This window comes from Juglans microcarpa x Juglans regia, chromosome 7S, assembly GCF_004785595.1.
Source record: "Juglans microcarpa x Juglans regia isolate MS1-56 chromosome 7S, Jm3101_v1.0, whole genome shotgun sequence".
NCBI classification, from domain to species: Eukaryota; Viridiplantae; Streptophyta; class Magnoliopsida; order Fagales; family Juglandaceae; genus Juglans; species Juglans microcarpa x Juglans regia.
The window spans coordinates 4,922,720-4,944,171 of record NC_054607.1 but is presented as its reverse complement, the minus strand read 5'-3'; the positions used below and the strand labels follow the sequence as shown (position 1 = coordinate 4,944,171).

The following is a 21,452-nucleotide window of genomic DNA, read 5'->3' as shown; positions in this document are numbered from 1 at the left end:
CGTGTACTGAGCATATGGCTGTGCATTGGGTGCAGAAGTTCGACTCTTTGATGTGAGATATATGTCTCATATGTGTTGATATTGGACACACGTTTCACATTCAAGGGGCCTAGATTATAGATTTTAGACGTGCGTTTCCTTTCGATAATGATATAAGATGAGATAATTTTATATGAAAATTAAAAGTTAAATAAAATATTATTAAAATATTATTTTTAATATTATTATTATTTTAAGATTTGAAAAAATTAAATTATTTATTATATTTTATGTGAGAATTTTTAAAATTATAATGATGAGATGAGATGAAATTATTTTTGTATCCAAACGGAACCTAGGTTAAATTTCAACAGGAACGACACTCATTAGATGTGAGACATGTGTTTCATACTGTTGATGTGGTAGACGTGTTTCATATCCAATATATTCAAATTGGAGAAATGATATTTACAATTGTAAAGTCCGTAAGCGTTACACAATCTTTTTGAACAAAATGACTAAATATGAGACCTACGTGAAAAAAAAAAAAAAAAAACTAATTTTTAAATAGCAGATCTCCTTTTTTCCAACGCGATTGCATAATATTAGTGTATTTTATGACTGATGTAACATTATTCTCAAATTGCATAGACGTATCATATTCTGATAGGAATTAAATGTAAGATACGTATCTCATATGTATTGATGTAAGACGTGTCCCACATGGAATAGATCTATCTAAGATTGGTCATGAACGATTATAAATTAAAAATCACAGAGTGAAAAAAAAAAAAAAAAGACATATAAGGTAAGTCTTGTATTATTTGTATCAATTTTCCTTGCAACTGCTGAAACCTCTTTATCTAAATCTAAGATTAAAAAAAAAAAACTTTGGATAATCAACTTTGGATAATCAACTTCTCATCCCATTTGGAACTTTAAACAACTTTGGATAATCATTCCATTCCCAAATCAAGCAAGTGATTGGAGTTGGTGGGTGCACGTGCTTTAATTTTGAAGCTCCAGACGGACCACGTAGTCCAGCACCACCACCAAAGGACGGAACTTGTGGGCTAGACGACCCACCTCCACCAAGTATTTTGGTTTCTTATTTTGGTGACATTCATTAAAGGCGTCCTTATAATCCTTTTTTTTGGCTTTCCTTTTTCTTCTTCATATATTTCACTCTTTGGTGCCAACATTCCGTGCTATTATTACAAGGAGTTATTTTCTAAATTCAATCGTGTTATTTGTTTTCTTTGTTAATTTATCATTCAAACTCTCTAACCTCTAAGGGTAGGAAAATGGGAGGATAGAAAATGCAGTAAAGATCGAAACATAAGAGGTTAGAAAATATCACTATATATATATATTACATCTTATTAAAAAAGTGTATTGAAAATGTGAGGGAAAAAACCCCTAGGCCCAGGAATAGTCCTGAGCTTGGACCCCCATATGAAGTCTGGGATGGGCCAAGTCTGCCCGAGAGATCCAGGAGGAGGGACACAAAGTAAAGTGTCCTTGACAAGAGGACAAGAGGCAGGTAGTGCAACCTGACACCATAACTAGTCGACCGTCAGAAACATCCACGTCCCTGACATAGCAGATCGGGCAGGGCAAGAGGACGAGCGAGCCTGTCTTGGACCATGTTGCATTTAATGGAGCAAAAGCAAGCACGTCATGGAAGGGGCCACCCCACATTCAATGCACCCCTGGGATTGGCACGCTGCGACATGTCCCCTAAGTGACAGCGATGACCCTGGTTAGGTCTGGTAGGTCTGAAAGGAAGTAGGAGGCTGACAGGGATATTCGATCCCAGTACGAAGCTGCATACAAGTCATCATCCTGTCAGGGCCCACCCCGACCAGGTAAAATACCTCACTCTCTGCCAAAACTGGGGTTACTGACTTACTCTCTTGAATATTCTTTTTATCTCCTACCTTAAACTAACTTGAGCATCGAATGTACCACAACCCCCTGAGCTCCCTCATTCTCCCTCTTATAGGGAGGAAATCGAGTCCCAACAGCGTAGAGTTGCTCAGATCGCGAAACACGACATCAACAAACAAGATCGAAAGAATGATGGAAAAGTCAATTTATTTTTTTACTCGATTATCCATTCATTTTTCAAATAGGACTAATAAATTTTTAACGAGATAGAAGTAAAAATCTATTCTTTCCTTAATCAAATAAGTGCGCAAGAAGGTAAGAGCTGTGAATAGTAGTGAGATGGATTGTGAATAATAGTGAGATTGATTGTAAATAGTAATGTGATTTGTGAGTTAAAGTTGATGAATAGTAGTGAGATGAGTTGAGATGGATTGGGAATCCAAACAAGGCCTTAAATTATACATTGCAACTTATACTTTTCTCAATAATTACTCAGTGGATCACATCTGCTGTAACCCAATGAAACCACTACTACACCACACTATGACTATGCATCGGGGTCTTCTCACCTAAAAATCCTACCTCGAGAAGTGGATTGATTTCCTTGATCATACTATCCTTACACTTTCTTTACTATTATTTTATCATCTATTTTTTTTTCTCTTTAAATCTGTATTAAAAATATTCAAAATATGACATTCTTGCATAATCTAGAAGAAAATAAATACAGTCAACTAATGTAATTATATAATTTAATTAAAAATAAATTTAATTTTATTACTTGACCTTCTTTTACTCTGAGTCAATTTTTATAAAATTAAATTTATTTTTAATTAATTTATATAATTACGTTGGTTGGTTGAATTTATTTTTTAAGATTATGCAAGAAGATCATATTCTAAGATTTTTAATCTAAATTTAAAGAGTAAAAGGAAAATTCAAACTAAATAATAAAACAGTAATAAAGAAAATATAAGGATAGCATTACCCTAATTGGAGGGACAAATAATTATTCAAAACCATCCATGTTGAATGAAAAGAAAGAAGCTCAAATCCAAATGTAAAGTTCTTAGATTTATGGGAAAGTTGGGGGAAATAGAAAATGTGTGGAAATGTAATTTTCCCTACAAAACTCTCATGAGACATGGGTGAACATCACGGAGCATAGGATTCCTGTAAGATACTGTACTTGAAAAAGTACACAGCATTGCACGTTATGGGACAGGAACAACAATATATGGATAAAAACAAACCGTGGGAAAGGCCAATTATTAATTTGAGGCACAACATGTTGCAAAATATGTTGTGTACTGTGTATTAAGAGTGTACTGTAATGTGGTAACAAAAGTCTATTTGTCTATCAATAGGGAAGACCGACACAAAATAATAAGAACAACAATAACAAGCAATAAAGTTATATTTGTAATTTCCAATCGTTGGCTAACAACATAGAATACAGGAGGACATCGCTAATCAATGAGAAGGATTTGTAATGTCTTTTTTAGGATTTTCTGCCGTGGGGATAGGCTACAAGAGCTACTTTAGGCGGCAATTGATAACACTCGTTTGGCTATGGTGTGTGCAAGGGGTAATGTCCTGTCCTCGATCACTTGCGGACAGACCCAGAAGGAAATGAAGAGGGTCGTTGTGGAGATGATGCTGAGGAAGCGTAGTTTAGATTTGACCCCGAGGGAACCGTGACGGGATACACTTCTGTGACCTCTTCAGTGCCCTCATTCAGGTATACAACATCCTGCATTGTGAGCTGGTGGTATTCAACAACTTCCCTCAGAAACCGATTCTCGCGTGCATAAACTGAGTTTTCGTGAGCCAATCTGGCCTTCTCTGCCAAAAGCGTTTCAAGTTGAAGCCGAATCTGGCATAGGAAGGAACATTGGCATCAGAATCTAGAGTTGTTAGATGCAAGTACTGAATTTGCTTCAACACATTGTTTCCTATCATTAGAAACAGAAACTAAAACTGGAAAATTCAAATTTGAACATGAGCCATTTCTAAAACTGCAATCAATTCCTTCCTTCCTCTGTTTCGAGAATTAAGTTTCAACTTTTCCATAAATGATCATAGGCAGACACATGTTAATACACATAGCACTACAGCATATAAACTATAAAGGAAAGAAGAGTACTGCAAATTTCATAGAGTGGTAGTGTTGTTCATTGTTTACTTTGAAAATGAAAAGGGGGCAATCACATGCATCCTCCTCAGCTAGTGACTTCACAGGTGATGGTAATTGTCAGCAATGGAGAGGCAACTTTTAATTACAAAATACGTAAGTGGTTCTTTGAAAAAAAAAAATGAAAAGAAAAGAAAAAACCTAAAGAGAGAAAGTACATACCAAATCATCATCTTCTGGATTCCTTCCCCTTTCACGATTCTCCCGAAGAATTTTATTTTCTTCTTCCAGCTGAGCGCATCGCTCCTTCGCAAAAGCCAGATCTGCTTTGACAGTCTTCAACTCCCGAAGAAGAAGCTTTGCTTTCGCAGCCATTGCCATTGCAACCTGTTGTGTAAACCAAAAGTGATATGAAAAATCTCATCATAAAGATCAAGTACTAATGTCAAACCATTTAGGACGCCCCCAGCATTCTGGTAATAATCCTGAAGTTCCAAAACCCTACTCCCATTTTTTCCTTCTTCCTTTCTCCTTTGCTATTATTACAGTCACGGACAGCTTAAGAACAATCCAGGGGGGTGAAGCAAGCCAATACGAGTAAATTCTGTAGAATCGTTCATTTGGTTTTAGAATCATTCTGTACTTTTCTACTCACAAATACAGAGAATGTAATACAGATAGAGGGGGATTGCTGCATGTCAGCTGAACAAATCAAGGTCAGTCATTTACCGTAGAAGAGCCAATCTGTGGAATTGCTTCTAGGCTAGAAAAGAATGCAAAACAGTAACAGAAACTCATGCACACAAATATTCCTATGACATGAACCAGTGATACAAAGTTGCCACCTTACGTCGCGAGATGCCTTCAACTGAAGTTCTTGGTCGGTTTGCATCTGGGGTTGCATTTGGGGTCGTTGTGATGTAGTAGAAATCTTTGATGCCTCATTCTGTACCTCAGAACCACTGGGCTTTTTTCTGATATGCTTACGAGTTCCTTGAATGATATCTGCAGTCCGGCTCTCCACAATGGTAATGCCCTCCTGAAAATTTGGAAGAGAATTGGTACAGATAATAGAATGGGAGAATTATAAATAACTGTTGCAAATCATGTTTTTTATTTTTATAAGTAAAGAAATTTTTTTTTTTTTTTTTTTGATAAGTTAGAACTTTATTAAGCACAATGAAATAGGGAAATCCCGAGTACACAGGAAGTATACACAAGAAACACCTAATTACATTCTAAAACTTAGAAAAACGAAGACAAGAACTCGTTTACAGCCCCACCCTTGAGTACAATAGCAGAGAACCAGCTAAGTAGAGTGCTTATAAAAAATAATGCATCTCTATTGCGTTCCCGATCATTAAAGCACCTCTCATTTCTCTCCAACCAAATACACCACATAATACACAAAGGCATCATTTTCCATGCAGCTGCCACTTGGGAACAAGTATGCATTTGAAAGTTGGTCCAGCTTTTTAGGAAATGAACCACTGCTTCTGGCATAAACCAGCACAACCCAACCCTTCCGAACACACCATCCATAGCACTTTAGCCATTTCACAATGAAGTAGTAGATGGTTCACTGATTCCGCTTCTCTTACACATAAAGCACGAATCCAAAACAATCATTCCGCGCTTTCTCAAGTTATCTATAGTCTGAATATTCCCTATTGCTGCTGTCCATATAAAAAAAGCCACTCTTGACAGAACATGAGCCTTCCAAATCCTCTTCCAAGGAAAGCCAATATGGTGCTGATTTAGCATCACCTTATAAAATGACCGAACTGTAAATTTTTTAGAGGCTGTTTGTCTCCAACATAGTTGGTCCCTGCCTGTCTTCTTATCTCCACTGAATACAACTGTCTAAAAAATTCAGTAACCTCCTCTACTTCCCAATCTTGGGCAGATCTGGAGAAGCCTACATCCCAAAGCACCACTCCATTGGAAAAACCCATCACCTTGGAAACTGAAGCTTGCTTATTAGTCGCCAATCTGAAAACAACCGGAAATGCTCGAGACAATTCAATATCCCCACACCAAACATCAGACCAAAATCTGATTTTTGAACCATCACCAACCGAGAAGTTAACTTGTTTTAGGAAGCGACCCCAACCTTTCCTAATAAACTTCCATAGACTCACTCCATATGAATCCCTACTCTCCTTGGTACACCATCCTCCCCAATCACTACCATACTTATAATCAATCACCCCCCTCCACAACGCTTCCTCTTCCCCATGGTATCTCCATAGCCACTTTCCCAACAACGCCTTATTAAAACTACATAGACTATGAATACCCAGTCCTCCATCACCAATCGGGCAACAAATTTTTTTCCAACTCACTAAGGGAGTTTTAGACTCCTCTCCCAAGCCACCCCATAGAAAATCTCTATACAATTTTTCAATACGGTTGGCCACACCAACTGGTAAAGGGAATAAAGAAAGGAAGTAGGTGGGGATATTAGAGAGAGTACTCTTTATAAGAGTAATCCTACCCCCTTTAGATAAATAAGTCCTTTTCCAAGCTGCCAACTTCCTCTCTATCTTCTCGATCACCCCGTCCCAAATGTGTTTGGCCTTAAAAGATGCCCCTAGCAGTAGTCCCAAATATTTTATGGGCAGAAATGTAACTTTACACCCCAGAAATTCAGCCAAGTGATGAATATTATGGACCTCTCCCACCGGTACCAACTCCCACCAGTAAAGAAATTTTATTGATCAAAGAATAGGCAAAGCCATCTACATTGTTCTAAACAGTAAAAACAAAAGCATGCCTTAAGCTACGTGGGCACATTATAGACAAGAAAATCATGTAGGTCCATGCCATTGAAGTCAACAGCAATGGCCCAAGTACAAAGTGTTCTAAAGAAAAAAACTTTCAGCTGCTCCTGCGATCTCTCCTTGTCTTCAAATGTCCTGTCATTACGTTCCTGCCATAAACACCACATAATGCATATAGGGATCATCTTCTAGACAACTTTAATTTGTTGCATGCCTCTTAGATTTGTCCAACTGGCCAACATTGCCACCACTGTCTCCGGCATAGCTCAAGACAAGTCTAATCTACTGAACACCCCATTCCATAATACCCGAGCGGTCTCACAATGTAGTATGAGATGGCTTACAGACTCTCCCCCTTCTCTACACATGCAACACCAATCTACAATGATTACCCTTCGTTTCCTCAAGTTGTCGATTGTGAGAATCTTCCCCAACGAGGTTGTCCACACAAAAAAAGCTGTTTTGGGAGGCATCTTATGTCTCCAAAGCCTTCTCCACGGAAACTGAGTTTGAGGTTCTTGTGCAAGAGCCTTGTAAAAGGAGCGAACCGAGAATACCCATTTACCATCAGGTATCCACCACATTAAGCCTTCCTGCTGAGTGCTTGGTAATATAGAGTACAAAAGGCTGTAAAAATATGCAAAGCTGCTCATTTTCCAGTCTTGTGCCGCCCTACTAAAGGTGATATTCCAACGGATCTGCCCCCCAGATATCTCCATAACTTCCACCACCGATACATTTTTAGCACTAGCAATATTGAACAGTGAAGAGAATATATCTTGTAAAGTACGATTACCGCACCAAATATCTCTCCAGAATTTAATCCTTGAGCCCTCACCCAGAAGAAGTCTAGTGTGTCTACTCAAGACCTCCCATCCTCTTCGAACGTGTTTCCACAAACCCACTCCATACAACCGCCTTACTTCTTTAGAGAACTATCCCCCCAACATAAATCTCCATATTTGCTCTCAATCACCAATTTCCATAGGACTTCTAATTCCTTATGATATCTCCACAACCACTTGTCAAGTAACGCCCGATTAAAGATCCTCATACTTTTGATGCCCAAACCACCATTAGAAATAAGGCGGCATATCGTCTCCCACTTGACTAGGTGAAACTTGAACTCCTCCCCCACTCCACTCTACAAGAAATCACATTGGAGTTTCTCAATTCGAATCGCCACACTTGCAGGTATAGGAAACAAGGATAAAAAATAAGTTGGTTGGTTAGATAAAATACTTTTAATCAACGTAATCCTACCACCTTTTGACAAATACATCATTTTCCATCCCGCCAGTCTCCACTCTACTTTCCCAACCACCGTGTCCCATATAGAAGGCGCTCTCGAAGGAGCCCCCAACAGAGGCCAAGTAAATCATAGGAAGTGAGGCTATTTTACATCCCAACGTGTTAGCCAGCTGTCGTAGATTGAGAACGCTGGCTAACACGATTTTAAATCATGTTAAGAATCATTGGTTACACGATTTTAATGGTTTGTTAAAACCAAAAAAGGTACTAAGAGTCCAGGATTCTTGCTCTTTGCTGACTTTCCAATTACAACAATTACAAGTAAAAAAAAAAAAAAGCCCCTGTTAGTGCACTAGAGGCTTGCCCCGGTTAAAAAAATGAAGTTTAATATTGATGGCTAATCTCTTGGGAATCCAGGATTTGTTGGTTGTGGAGGAGTTTTGAGAGATGATGGTGGAAGTTTTGTATGACACCCCATATGATAAGAATAAGGATAGGTGGTGCATGAGATACCACATTACTTGGGAATGAGAAGTTCTTGCTCTTTATAAGGTTTCAATGAGGCTCCAATTGTATCATTGACTAGTCCTTTTGGAGTATAGGCCATGTGGTTTGGGTCTTCCATTGGGGCATTACAAATGGTATCAGGGCCTCTTCCATTTGGGCGTTACAAATGATACAATTAGAGCCTCATTGAAACCTTATAAAGAGCAAGAACTTCTCCTTCCCAAACAATGTGGGATCTCATACATCACCTACCCTTATCCTTATCATATGGGGTGTCACATTTTGTTTTTGGTTTCTCTCTTCACTTAGGAAAGGAATCAAATAAGTTTGCTGAAGTAATGGCATTGAAGCAAGGTTTGTTATTTGTTTGTAGCTTGGGTTTACTGATGTTAATTTTGAATCTGATTCTGCAGAGTTGGTACGTTGGTTTAATCATGTCACTTCTCCATCTTGGAAGTTCTTAGAAATTTGGGATGATATAATTGCATTTTGTCAATCTTTTTCTTTGTCCTTGCACATCTATAGAGAAGGTAATTCGTTTGCTGATCAATTAGCTAAAGCAAGTTCAAAAGGTTTGTCTGAAGTTTTTTTCTTGTATTCTTTCTTACCTAGATTAGCATGGGGTGAATTAAAATTGGATTTGACAGGTTTGCCAAAATTTAGACATAGATTTTAGTTTTTAATATTTTTTATGCGCCTTGTTTTTAAACTGCTGCTACTAATAGTTTACATTTGTGTGGTGTGGACTATAGTTGTAAATGTAGCTTTTCCCATAAGTTTTGTTTACCACAGGAGTGTACTGTGTATATAGCTTTCATTTTAAAGTTTTGTATAGATTGATAGTATAGTATCAATTTTTCAGAACTTGGTTTGGGATTTTGTAACCCCCAAGTTATTTCATTGTACATGGTATTCCTCCGTCAAAAGTAAAGGCTATTAATAAAATTGGGAGTTCCATCCCTCTTCCTAAAAAAAAAAAAAACTGTAGAGTATCTCGGGGTAAACATATATATAAAAATGCAAAAAATATTAGAAAAATTATAACAGTTAATTTCACCATTGTGAGCAAAAGATAAAGCCACTGAAAACTCAATAGCATTTGGAGAATTCCTTCGGAAGCTAACCTCTAAAGCACTACCAATGGTGCCACCAATGTGATTAAGAGAAGATGCAATGGCACCCAACCCCTTTTGTAGTTTAGGGCTTTCCATGTTTTGACGCCTCTCATCCGAGTGAATGGGATTTTGGTACTGCAAATAGAACACAAATAAAAAATCGCATATTACAGGTCATCACACAAACAGAGATCTATATACATATATATATATATATATAGAAATATATATTTCTATTAATTTTATTGTTAACAATATTTTGACGTACAGTCTTGAATTCTCACCTTGCCCATTGTTGCTCTACCAGGCATGTGTGGCCTCGTACTTTCGGGTGTGTGAATTTGTTGGGGTACGCTATCATCATCAAGAATTGCTTTAGCTTTTCTAGCCAGAACACCCCAAAATCCATGTTTGGGTTCGTTCAAACTTTTGATTGATGTATATTCATATGATTGTGAATCCTGTATTGGCAAAAGAAAAAAAAAAACACACGCACTCATCAATTTGACATGGAAGGAAACTTCGCTGGAGCTCAAAATGACTAAAAGGGCAACTTTACTGCATATTAGAAAGAGTTATTGAAAGAGGACGGGAGTGATCGTAAGGTATTCGAAATATCTATATGGCAAATGGGTACTTGAATCTGCGGACTCATAGCAAAGAGCTAAGACGTGTACAAATGGAGTGACAGAACTAGATCTTCATTGTTTGCTAAACAAATCAAAGCATCTAAAAATATGACACAAAGAAACCAACTCCAGTTCCGTTCCAACACTTCACATGACGAGCAATATAGAAAAGAGGAGAGGAAAGAAAAGAACCTGTAGAGCGACGGGCGGAGAACGAGAAGGAGATGCGGGTGTTGGGTTGGGAGAGCGGGAAGAGTGCCCATAAGCAGAGGAGAGAGAAGTGTCGCGGTAGGCGGAAGATGCTCTAATTGCCTTGGCGACGAGTGATGAGGAGTCGCGATGAGGCTGAGGCTTGTGAATTTCTCGTTTTGCTTCCTCTTCTCCGTCTTCTTCTTCTGCTTCATCTTCATCATCATCCGCATCTAATGCAACGGTCGAATGCCTTGATACCATTCCCTGCTGCCTCCTTCTATACGCCATTCGTATGATCTGATTCAAACTTCAAACCCCCTCCGGCTCCCCGCTCTTGGCTCTTCGCTTCTTCTATACACAAAATAACAACTTCCAGTTCCTTTTGCTCAAACTTCTTCTTCTTCTTCTTCTTCTTCTTCTGCCTATTCCCGTGGGCGCTCTCCTTCTCCGTGTCTCAGAGGAGCGAGACGTCAACGCCGACGAATAGCGTACCCACTACCCATCTGGCTCTGATCTCTCAACTTCCGCCAGCCAGCCCAATGATGGCGTACCCATCTTACCAAACTCTCGCCTCGTCAGTGTCTTTGTCATTGGGCCTGATGGCCCACACCTCTTCAACAATCTACATGGTGATTGTGTAGATATAGGCAGGACATTTGGGCTTCTTTAGCCCATATAAGAAAATATTGTTTTTCATAAATATTTTATTATCTTGAATTATATAAATTTATTTAACCCCTATACTCTATACTAGAAAAGTCCATCTATGGCACAAGCAAGAGTTAATTAATAAAATTAGAATTACGTTCTCTTCTAAAAATATACACACATATATATCTTTTTATTTAAGTAATTGGCATAAAAACTTCGTAAAATATATTATTAAAAATCAGAGAATAGATCAAATAAGTAAATAAAGAAAAAAGATAAAGGACGTATACATTTTAAAATATTCATGAAGTCCCAAAAATCCGTGCTTAATGATGTAAAAAATAATAATAATTAAAAAAAAACTGATGTATATAACCTTTTCTTTTTGAAAAAATGAATGACTAAGACTGTGTTTAGATGTTGAACTGAACTCAGCTAAGTTGAATTCTTTATGAATAGTAGTAGTTGAGTAGTAAGGATAATTATGTGTAAACTTAGTTTAAAGTGTGTTTGGATGTTAAGATGAGTTTAATACTTTTTATGAGAAATTGAAAAAAGGTTATGAATCCTACGTATAAAGATGTTTTAAGTTGAAAAAAGTTGTGGATCCTATGTGTAAGAAGGTTTTGAGTTGTGATGAATTTAGTAATTTGAGAGTTGAGTGTTTAAATGTTAAACTTAGTTTAAAATTACATTGAATTCAGCTGAACTCAGTTGAGTTCAATAATTAAACGAAGCCTAAGAAAGGGAAAATAATGAATATATTTACATTTTACACTTTACAGTCCTCAAGACACGATCAGTCTGAGAGTGACTTCCCTCTCTAGCTAATCAAACCAAGGCATTTCGGTACTCATAATACTTTAAAATGAAGGCTCCGGGGCAAATTGCTTTCCCTCCCATCATCCTGAAACCGGATTTTATTTCTTTAATGTTGACTGAGTAATCCAGATTATAATATAAATTAAAAAGAAATAATTCTTAATGTGGCTGAGGTCAAAGATGTTACACACTTCTTTTACCTTCACCTTTATCAGCTACCATGGCTAAAAATGTCAGATTTAGGAAACTGTGAGACTGGAGATTCCTGCATGACTCTTGCAGGAACTGTTTTGTTTGCTGTCATCAATTCCTTTGACCTACTTTGAGTATTGAACTCCCGCCAGAATTTGATGACATGGAGAGACTCTTCTTCTGTTGATCTCTGGATGACAATTCTAGCAGCGTATCCCTTCTCTCTCATTTGAAGGCATATCTCTGAGGGATTGTTAGCCGTAAGCATGACCATGTACAACCAGCCCTTATCTGACAATAGAGTGTCAGCAATTGGCAATATCTTATCGATAACTCTCCGGCCATTCTCCCCACCTGCCCAAGCAGAGGCAATTCCTTCACGACCCACTTCATCTTCGGGTGTTGGCACATATGGTGGGTTCACAACCATTATATCAACCAATCCTGCCAAACGCATTTCCAATCCTGATGCAATGTCAGTGGCTAGCAACTCTGCATGAACACCATGTGCTTCTAGGGTCTCATTGGTAACTCTCACTGCATGAGGATTGACATCAGTAGCAATATAGTGAACTCCAGCAGCCTTCTGTCCCAACATGAGAGCTAAAGAGGTGATGATATACCCACTACCACAACCCACTTCCATGCACAATGTTGGATGATGCTCTAACAGGTTATTTCTATCGGCGAGAAGTGCATCAACCAGTGCAAATGAATCGTCACATGGTTCATAAACCTCCCTATGTCTACTCACAAGGCTGATTTGGGCCATCTTGAAGGACATCTTGTAAAGGACCTGAAATGACGGAAAAGTTTGCAAGAGCGCTCAATAGACCGATAAAACAGGAAAAAAAGAAAAATAAATGAAGTACCGAGAACTGGTTTTCCAAGGTTTACACTGAAAATTTTATGTTTATGCCAGAGATTTGGTTGCCTCTTATTGTTCCATAGTTTATCATTCTTTGGAAAGAGGTTTATGTTGACCCCAGTTCTAGGTTGTCACGTTCTATATCCGAATGAGGAAACCCAAATATTAGCTTTATCATAAGCCAAAAGCTACAGATACTTGAGTGTGACAATTCCAAATAGAATGCAAATTCAAATCATATAGGGTGCTCACATCATTTGCAATCTATTGAAAACAAACTTTAACAAAGCCAATATAGCAATCAACACAGACTAACAGAGACATATTGAACAAGAATTAGAAAAGAAAGTTTCTAGGCATTGTTACTTGCAAACCATACTTTTTACTTTGAGTCGTAAATTGCCGTTTACCCGTGGAGTTCTCAAACGATGTTTACATAAGCACAAGGATCATGACAAATTTATCTGACTTTTCTGTGAAGTACATATATCTTGTCACTTGTCAGTTTATAGGTTTTAATGTATGACACAAATTAACATATCAATATGTATTTAGTCAAATGAGGAGAACAAAGGAAACACATGCGCACGCACGCACACACAGACCAGATTTTCCAAAAAGTGGCGATCTCTTCAAAACGTTTGCATTTCAAATTGCTCCACTCCAAATATTTTTCCTTACTCAGACTTCAGACCCTTCAGTTTTTATGGATCTAATGTCAACCAGAGAAGTCAACATTTGAGTTCATTACTTAAAATGGCAATTCAGGTCCATTACTTACAAGGAAATATTATACATCACCAATCAAAAGATTTAAAACGTAGCTGGTTTAGTGGAGTAGTTTGAGAGGAAAAAGAATTGAAGAGCAATAAATCATGGCAAGGGATTTCTCTCATTAGTAGAAGGTCCGAGGGAAAAATCAGCCTGCACTCAGATACAGACTAAAGCTAAGCAAAGACCATTGTGATTTAATAGACTACTAATGAAATTCCATATGAGAAATTGCATTTCTCACTCGAACAATAACCAGGCAAAGAGTGTTTTTGGCTTGGATGGAGGCAGTCTAGTAGCCAACAAGATAGTGGAACTGGAATTGCTTGTTAGAATACTTCAATCTAACAAGTTTTGAAAACCACATTATTCAATGTGAATCGATCACATGAACTGAAGTAACAAGACAACAAGAATCGTAATATAAAAGATTTAAAGACTATCAATGATAGGAGAAATCATGGCAATCTATCATGATCAGACGTAGAACCAAGAAGCAAAACTTCCATCAAGAAACTCAGTGAGTAATTAAATCGAACGCTTTGCGAGGTGCATCTATATGAGCGCAAAGATGACTAAAATTATAACAAAAACAGTTCCGATTCAAAGTCAGTGGAGTGAACAACATGACCAAATTTTCTACTTGCAAAAGGCATGAAAATCAAGGAAGATGTGAATGGTGGGGTACCTCGAACAATCTGGGAAGACGAGAGAGAAGAAAGAGTGGTATAGCCTGCCGATACCAGTTTGCCTCTCACACTGAGATGGGAAGCCTTCCCAGTTCCATCTACTCTTCGCAAGCGCGCGCGCGCGCGAGAGAGAGAGAGAGAGAGAGCCTGCGACTCTGCTACGCGCGTATGTTTTGCGTGGTCGCTGAGTTGTTTGTGCCTTGCGGCGCTTGAAGTCGCTTTTATGTTAGAAATGCGGGATTCAGGAAGCACGGCAGGGAAATGGATGGAAACGGTCGGTGCTAGATCAGTTCGTAGCCGAGTAGATATAAAAGCTGTGTACCCATTTATACGTGTTATGTTGGTGTTTATAATAACACCCATGTAGCGATTGTGCTATGTTCTAAGAGAAATACATTAACCACATGTAGGTTTTACAAAATTAAATTTATAAATGTTAAATCTTTACAATAAATTTAACTTTATAATCTCATGTACCAAATCAAGTCACTTTATTTTCTAAGTTTTTTTTATGTATTTTGTTACAATAGTTTCGGAATTGGCAATAAATTTTTCTTGGCAAATTGTTTACATTTGCGACACTACTAGTTAGTCACAAATATATTTCTTGACCGCGTAGTTGGTCTTTTTGCATCACAAGAATAGCACATTTGTAAAGATCTTTCTTGCCACAAATATTAAATACTTGCAGCGATATCTATTTGCGACATTAAAAATAGCTTGAGAATAATCCTTTTTATGGTGATATTTTTCAATTGTGGCACAAACATATTCGCAATTGTATTTTTTTTTTTTTTTACCATCGACCCACTCTTTTGCGTTTAAACTGAAACATGTTTGTGGCAATAGAATTTGTTGCAAATATTAGAGCTATTTGTGACCCACACTAGTTTCACCGCCATAAACCTTTTGAGACGCTCTAGTCGCATCCACTTTTGCGATGATTGAATTTGGATGGAATTAATTATTTGCAACGTTTTTTGATATTTTCTCAGCGATTTCATTCGACACAAAAAGTTGTTTATGTTGTAGTCCCCCCTCCCCACCCTTACGTCGCACTGGGATTTCTACCTGCAGGCAGGGTTGCTGATGCTGCCTTATAGTACTCAATCTCTCTCCCGCTTCACCATGCAAGTGCCTGTCCTTTTTTACTGTTCTAATTTTATGCGTAAATTGTAATGTTTGAGTACTACTTTTTAAAGACCTATACACCATACATTACGTGACATAATTTGATTTAGAATATAATTTTTAAAATTTAAATTTTATAAATCAAAATTTAAAATTGAAGTGATGTAGATGGTGTACTCTACATACCGATTTGAAAATAAAATAACTCATAATATTTACACAAAAGGAACTCGTTCACAAGATTATGGAACAAAATCTACAAGATTTTGTGTTTTTTTTTTTTTTTTTTTTTTTATCACCTTCAAAGAATACAATATGCGTTAATCCAATCGCATTCCCCACGTTTCATTATGATGTTGATATTGTTTATAGGAACTAATTAACTGATTGCAAAAATGCTGCATGCAGATCAAATGATATTATGTCATTGCCTTACCATTTTTCATTGTCGTGTTAATACAATTACTTGGTTCGCACAACACGAACTATTTCTTGTCATTCCCGAAAGATCTTTACAAATGCTGTCAACTTGATGATACAAATTGTTGGGACAAACGTCACACCTTTCTAGAAGGCCGCTTAGATTCTTTAAAATCCTCGGATAGATGCATAAGTGGTATTTATTTAAGGGAAAAGTACACTGCGTTACAAAATATATATGATGCAATATATGAGGAATTTTATACGTTACAACAAAAACTATAGAACTGATCATACATTATATAGTCAAATTGTAAAATCCTCGGATAATCAAATTGTTTGTTTTTACAATTATTTTCAACTCATCTCATCTAATCATTATAAGTTTTTCAATTTTCACATAAAATAAAATAAATAATTTAACTTTTTCAAATCTCAATATAAAAATAATATTAAAAAAATATTTTATAATAATATTTTATTCAATTTTTAACTTTTAATTAATCTCAACACATCCTATCTCATTTGCATTTGCAAAAACAAACGAGATACATGCGTACAACTCTTTATATAATTATGTTTTAAAATTATGATAATTAAGAAAAATATATGATATTGTACTTTTGTAAGTTTTTGTAAGTTATTTTTACAAAAAACAAATATCTCTCATTTAAAATATAGTTATAAAAACCATTGTGTGGGCATAATTTTCTATTGTAAAAAAATAACAAATATCACTCGATCTGCATAAGATAGATAAAATTATAAGATGCGACACAATTTTAACACACTATCTAAATAGAAGTTACAATTTGTAATCTTAATAATTTGACGGTATAATATGTCAATATTAGTATTTTTCAACACAAGATGTAAAACCTTATAATTTGGGGTTAAAATATCATTGATCGATCGCTAATTAGTCTCCATTCTTCCTTTATTATATATTAATTTTACACTTTCAAGTGCTGAATTTACACTCTTTTGTTAAAATGAGCTGTTATAATTAAAAGTACTCAGGGACGAAACCAATATTATAATTTTGGAGGGATCAAATATTTTAAATTCGAATAAATAGTTCGATAAAAGAGTTTTAGGAACACCATTAACACAATGATAATAAACAAAAAAAAAAGTGATTAAAGAGTAAAAAAATAAAAAACTAATTCAAAACCTAAAGAAAATAGGCATTTCACGAAAATCATAACAACAAAAAAGAACTTTATCTAATATTTTAATTAAAAAGTTTATACATAAAAGTAAGGGTTAATTACATTTTACCTTCTCGAACTTTCACTCAATTTAGAATGTGTCTCTGAAACTAATATTGCATCATCGTGGACCCTCAAACTTTCAAAATTTCCTAATCCCCCATTCCGTCTACCAGCAGTGTTAAATCTAACAAAAATTCACTGCACATGCTACTCATGATGTGCACAACATTCACTGTAAAAATAAAATTTTCATCTAATTTATTATCATTGATCATATAAAATATAAAATAATATATACTATCTATTAATATTAAATCATAAATCACTATATATTTTTTTATTAATTTATATATGGTTAATAAATATCAAATAATTTCACTATGTATATAGATTATTCATATTTACTTGCAACTTAGGTATAAAATAATTTTATATATGGTTAATGATTAATGATTTATTATTAATTGATAGTATATATTATTTTATATGGTCAATAATAATAAATTAGATGAAAATTACATCTTTGTAGTGAATTTTTATTAGATTTGACGCTGCTGGTAGACGAAAGGAGGACATTGAGAAGTTTTAAAAGTTCGAGAGTCCACTTTGATGCAATTATTAATTTCGGAGGCACATTATGAATTGAGTAAAAGTTCGAGAGGGTAAAATATAATTAACCCTAAAAGCAAACATAAAAAATAAAATTATGATTTAATTAAATCTGCACAAAATCTTTAGAGAATATTAATGATGACAATTAAAAATACTTTATTTATCTTCTCCTATGTTTTAATTAATGTGTTTAAAAGAAATATTATTTTTCTAATAAATATTTCTAAGAATTGAAATTTTCTCTATCAAAATATTATATGAAATAAAATTAAATGAGAAATAATATACTTAAAATATTAAATTTTAGTACAAATAGTCAAAAGTTTGCTTTGAAATATTAAACTAATTATTTGTAGAAAAGTAATGCTAGATACAAGTTTCAAATAGATAAATCACTTGTAAGCCCTTTATAAAACAGTGGATATATCCCACTAAAAATGAATAATTTTTTTTATATTTTTTTAAAGTAGAGTTTACTTTTTTACAAATTAAGGTATATCCGAAACTTATATATTAGAGACTTCTACAAATCATTTTTCTTTGTATTGCTTGGGAGCGAACCCCGCCCCGGCTCAGTAACTCTTAGAATTAAACTTTTTCTTTTGTGAATTTTTATTTTGACCCCATAATTTAATGAAAATGACAATAATATTCTTAACTAAGATTTGCTAGCTTTTGCGTTTCTTCCCCCCTTCTATTGGTAATGTGGGCTATGGCGGTTTATGTTACACACGATCCTATATAATTCTGAAGAGATAAATGCTATACAATTCTTCTATTTTTGGGGGCCAGGGAGCAAAAAGCTGGGGATTCTAGAAGTAGATTTTTCAGATCACTGGAGCATTAAACAGCTCATACACGATCGATGGAGTTTTGTACGTGCATGTGATCATCAATTAACGTTTATTTTCCAAATGACACTACAAGAAAAATAGATTTTTGTGATTAATTTATTACGATTAAAAGACTATTCGTAATTAATTTTAGTTACAAATAGTTATTTCACTGGAATTAACTGGTCGCAAATAAACAGTTTTCTTATAGTGTGAATTGTGTCCAGAAAAATCCAACTCAAATTGGGAAATATACGCGCGTTGTCGTTTGTTGAATTTTCTATTGAGTGAGTATGATTAATGATCCCCAAGTCACAACACAACAGCGAGCTAGCTAGCACGACAACATAGACTTCTGAATGCTGAATACGACGAGTATCAAAAGCTAGCTAGCAGACAGTAATACTAGTACTGAAACAACAAGCGAATCGATCGAAAGAATTATCATGTGTATGGTGAGAATGATCATCATCATGTGAAAGAGCTGAAACCCAGAAAATTAAACAAATCGTGCATTGTTTTTTGTACGTATCGGCTTAGAATAAAAAGGGTTATAAGATTGTGTTTACACAGCTTTAGGAGAAAATCCTGCAGCAAGAAAAAATAAGAAAATGGTTAGGTAGGAGCGCATGGTGGTGGCCATTTCTTTACCAGACAAAGAAACATCGGCTCTGACGGCGGTGGCAACTCCATCATTTTGATGTAAATAATAAGCCACAAAAAAAGTTTGGCATCAACGATCGATGGTATGAAACATGTTTTTTCATGTATTCGCACAAAAACACGCATACACATGCATGATTCCCTCAGTTTAGAATTGATTTCTTTTGCAGGGACACGCGCGGTTTATGGGACAAATAGATTCTTATGAAACCCTGGAGGTGGTCTCCCAATCAAACAGGCAGACGCATATGCTTTTCATTGATTGTGCAGAAAAGAGAAAAAAGGTGTGTGCGGGGGGCGGAAAGCATAGCAAAATGATAAAGTTTGAGGTCAACAATCGATCATTGTCTACTGCATGATATAATTTAAACAATCTTGTAGTTGAAATCCATTGATCAAAACCGTATATATAGTGCAAATTGATATACCATACGCTTTTGTACCCATTTTGTGCATGTAAAAAAACTTTAGCCTACCAAGTTGGAAAAAATTAAAAATAAAAAATCTTTTCTTTGCTCAATGAATCATGTTTTTCGAGAAGTGAATCAAAAGACAAATATTCTAGCCAAGCTTGTGCGAGCGACAACACTCAACAATACGAGAATTGGATCGATAACTCTTTCTTTCACGGAATGGGAGAGCTAGGTCTTAATTTGAAGTTAGATAGCTTATACGCTCTCTTAGTTGCAAAAGAGTAAGATGCCGGTTGAACAGTAAATTGAAATGAGATGAGTTAAGATAAAAATTGAAAGTTGAATAAAATATTGTTAGAATATTATTTTTTAATATTATTATTGTTTTGAGAATTGAAAAAATTGAATTGTTTATTATATTTTGTGTAAAAATTTAAAAAATATGTAATGATATGATGAGATAAGATAAAATATTTTTACTATCCAAACGGGGCCTAGGCTACGTATGGATAGTGAGAATACCTGAGAAGTGTTGAGAATGTTTGTGAATAGTAGTAAAAAAGTAATGAAAAAGTAATAATAAAATATTAAAAAGTAGGTGAAAAGTAATAAATAGTATAAAAGTAGATAAAAAATAATAATAAAGTAAATAATAGTAGTGAGAGTACCTCAAGTACTCTCACTTGCCAAACACACCCTAATGTTGTTTATCCAAGATTTAAGTTGCAATATATTTGTTAAAATAGAAACTTTTTTCTCCTTGGTTTCGAAAATTTTCTTGATAGCACCAAAGTGAGAAAGCTTGTTATTATGATACTTTCCCATAAGTACGGCCACTTAGAATATGAAGCTGTATGGTTTATCAAAAAAATAAAAAAGAATATGAAGTATCGACCACTGAAAAAAAAAAAAAGTTTTAAAAGCAAGATACGTTTTTGTGACACCCACTCTTGTGTCAAATATAATTAAACGAAATGCTTTAAAATTACAAAAAAAAAAAAAAAAACAAAAGGTAAAATTGTGTGCCATTCATAAGAAATGGGTCACACACGTATTTGGCTATGTGGCAATAAAATATTTATGTATATTATAGTGGCATCGGTGCAATTGTCACTACAAGAAAATTTGTCACTATAAGAAAACTGCTTATTTGTGGTCAGTTACTTCCTACAAAAATGATTATTTCCTACTAAAATGAGTGTTTTAGTCGTAAATAGTCATTCTTGTCGCAAATAATCTATCACAAATACTAATTTTTTTTTTTTGTAGTAAAAAATTAAAGAATTTGTGTTTAGTGTTAGGAATGATAAGAAAAAAAGAATAAAGTAAACGACATAAGATTTACATAATTCGACAACATGCTTACCTTCCACAAAACTGCAAAGAATTTTATTAAGATGAAAGTCGAATATACAATGCTGGACTACAACAATCATACGAAATAATTCAATATATATATATATATATAGTAAAACCCTAATTAGTGGATCGAGTCGGTTCACGAGTCAAGTAATTGGTCTAAAAAATTGTAACAAATTCTTGTAGTTGGGTAATCAAACTGGACAGCCACAAAATAGAACCAAGTTCTAAAAAAAAAACAAACAAAACAAAAAAAAAAACCCTACATTTAGCCTTTAGGTGCCATTTATAGTCCTAAAGAAATATCACGCTTTTTAGTTAATTAGTTTAATAT

General features: G+C 35.2%; 2 protein-coding genes and 1 long non-coding RNA gene across 4 annotated transcripts; all 3 read right to left on the bottom strand.

Moving 5' to 3' along the window:
• Nucleotides 1-3,268: 3,268 nt before the first annotated feature.
• On the bottom strand, nucleotides 3,269-11,023 carry LOC121240424. The gene is made up of 6 exons (XM_041137870.1): nucleotides 10,481-11,023; nucleotides 9,944-10,120; nucleotides 9,669-9,794; nucleotides 4,854-5,042; nucleotides 4,226-4,390; nucleotides 3,269-3,745 (listed from the first exon to the last, which is right to left on the bottom strand). Exons 1-6 carry the CDS (start codon nucleotides 10,766-10,768, stop codon nucleotides 3,476-3,478), a joined length of 1,215 nt encoding a protein of 404 aa, XP_040993804.1. The 5' UTR covers nucleotides 10,769-11,023; the 3' UTR covers nucleotides 3,269-3,475.
• Nucleotides 5,604-8,497, bottom strand: LOC121240476. The gene is made up of 2 exons (XR_005935545.1): nucleotides 8,050-8,497; nucleotides 5,604-7,930 (listed from the first exon to the last, which is right to left on the bottom strand). It is a non-coding gene; the product is annotated as an uncharacterized LOC121240476 (long non-coding RNA).
• Nucleotides 11,024-12,065: 1,042 nt separating the features above from the next.
• LOC121240444 (methyltransferase N6AMT1-like) lies at nucleotides 12,066-14,783 on the bottom strand. Of its 2 annotated transcripts, XM_041137900.1 has the most exons (3): nucleotides 14,473-14,697; nucleotides 13,043-13,136; nucleotides 12,066-12,941 (listed from the first exon to the last, which is right to left on the bottom strand). In XM_041137900.1, exon 3 carries the CDS (start codon nucleotides 12,927-12,929, stop codon nucleotides 12,165-12,167), a length of 765 nt encoding a protein of 254 aa, XP_040993834.1. In that variant the 5' UTR covers nucleotides 12,930-12,941; nucleotides 13,043-13,136; nucleotides 14,473-14,697; the 3' UTR covers nucleotides 12,066-12,164. The 2 variants fall into 2 exon arrangements, with proteins under 2 accessions (XP_040993834.1, XP_040993833.1); XM_041137899.1 differs by lacking the exon at nucleotides 13,043-13,136 and having other exon boundaries at nucleotides 14,473-14,783.
• Between the last annotated feature and the right edge of the window lie 6,669 nt (nucleotides 14,784-21,452).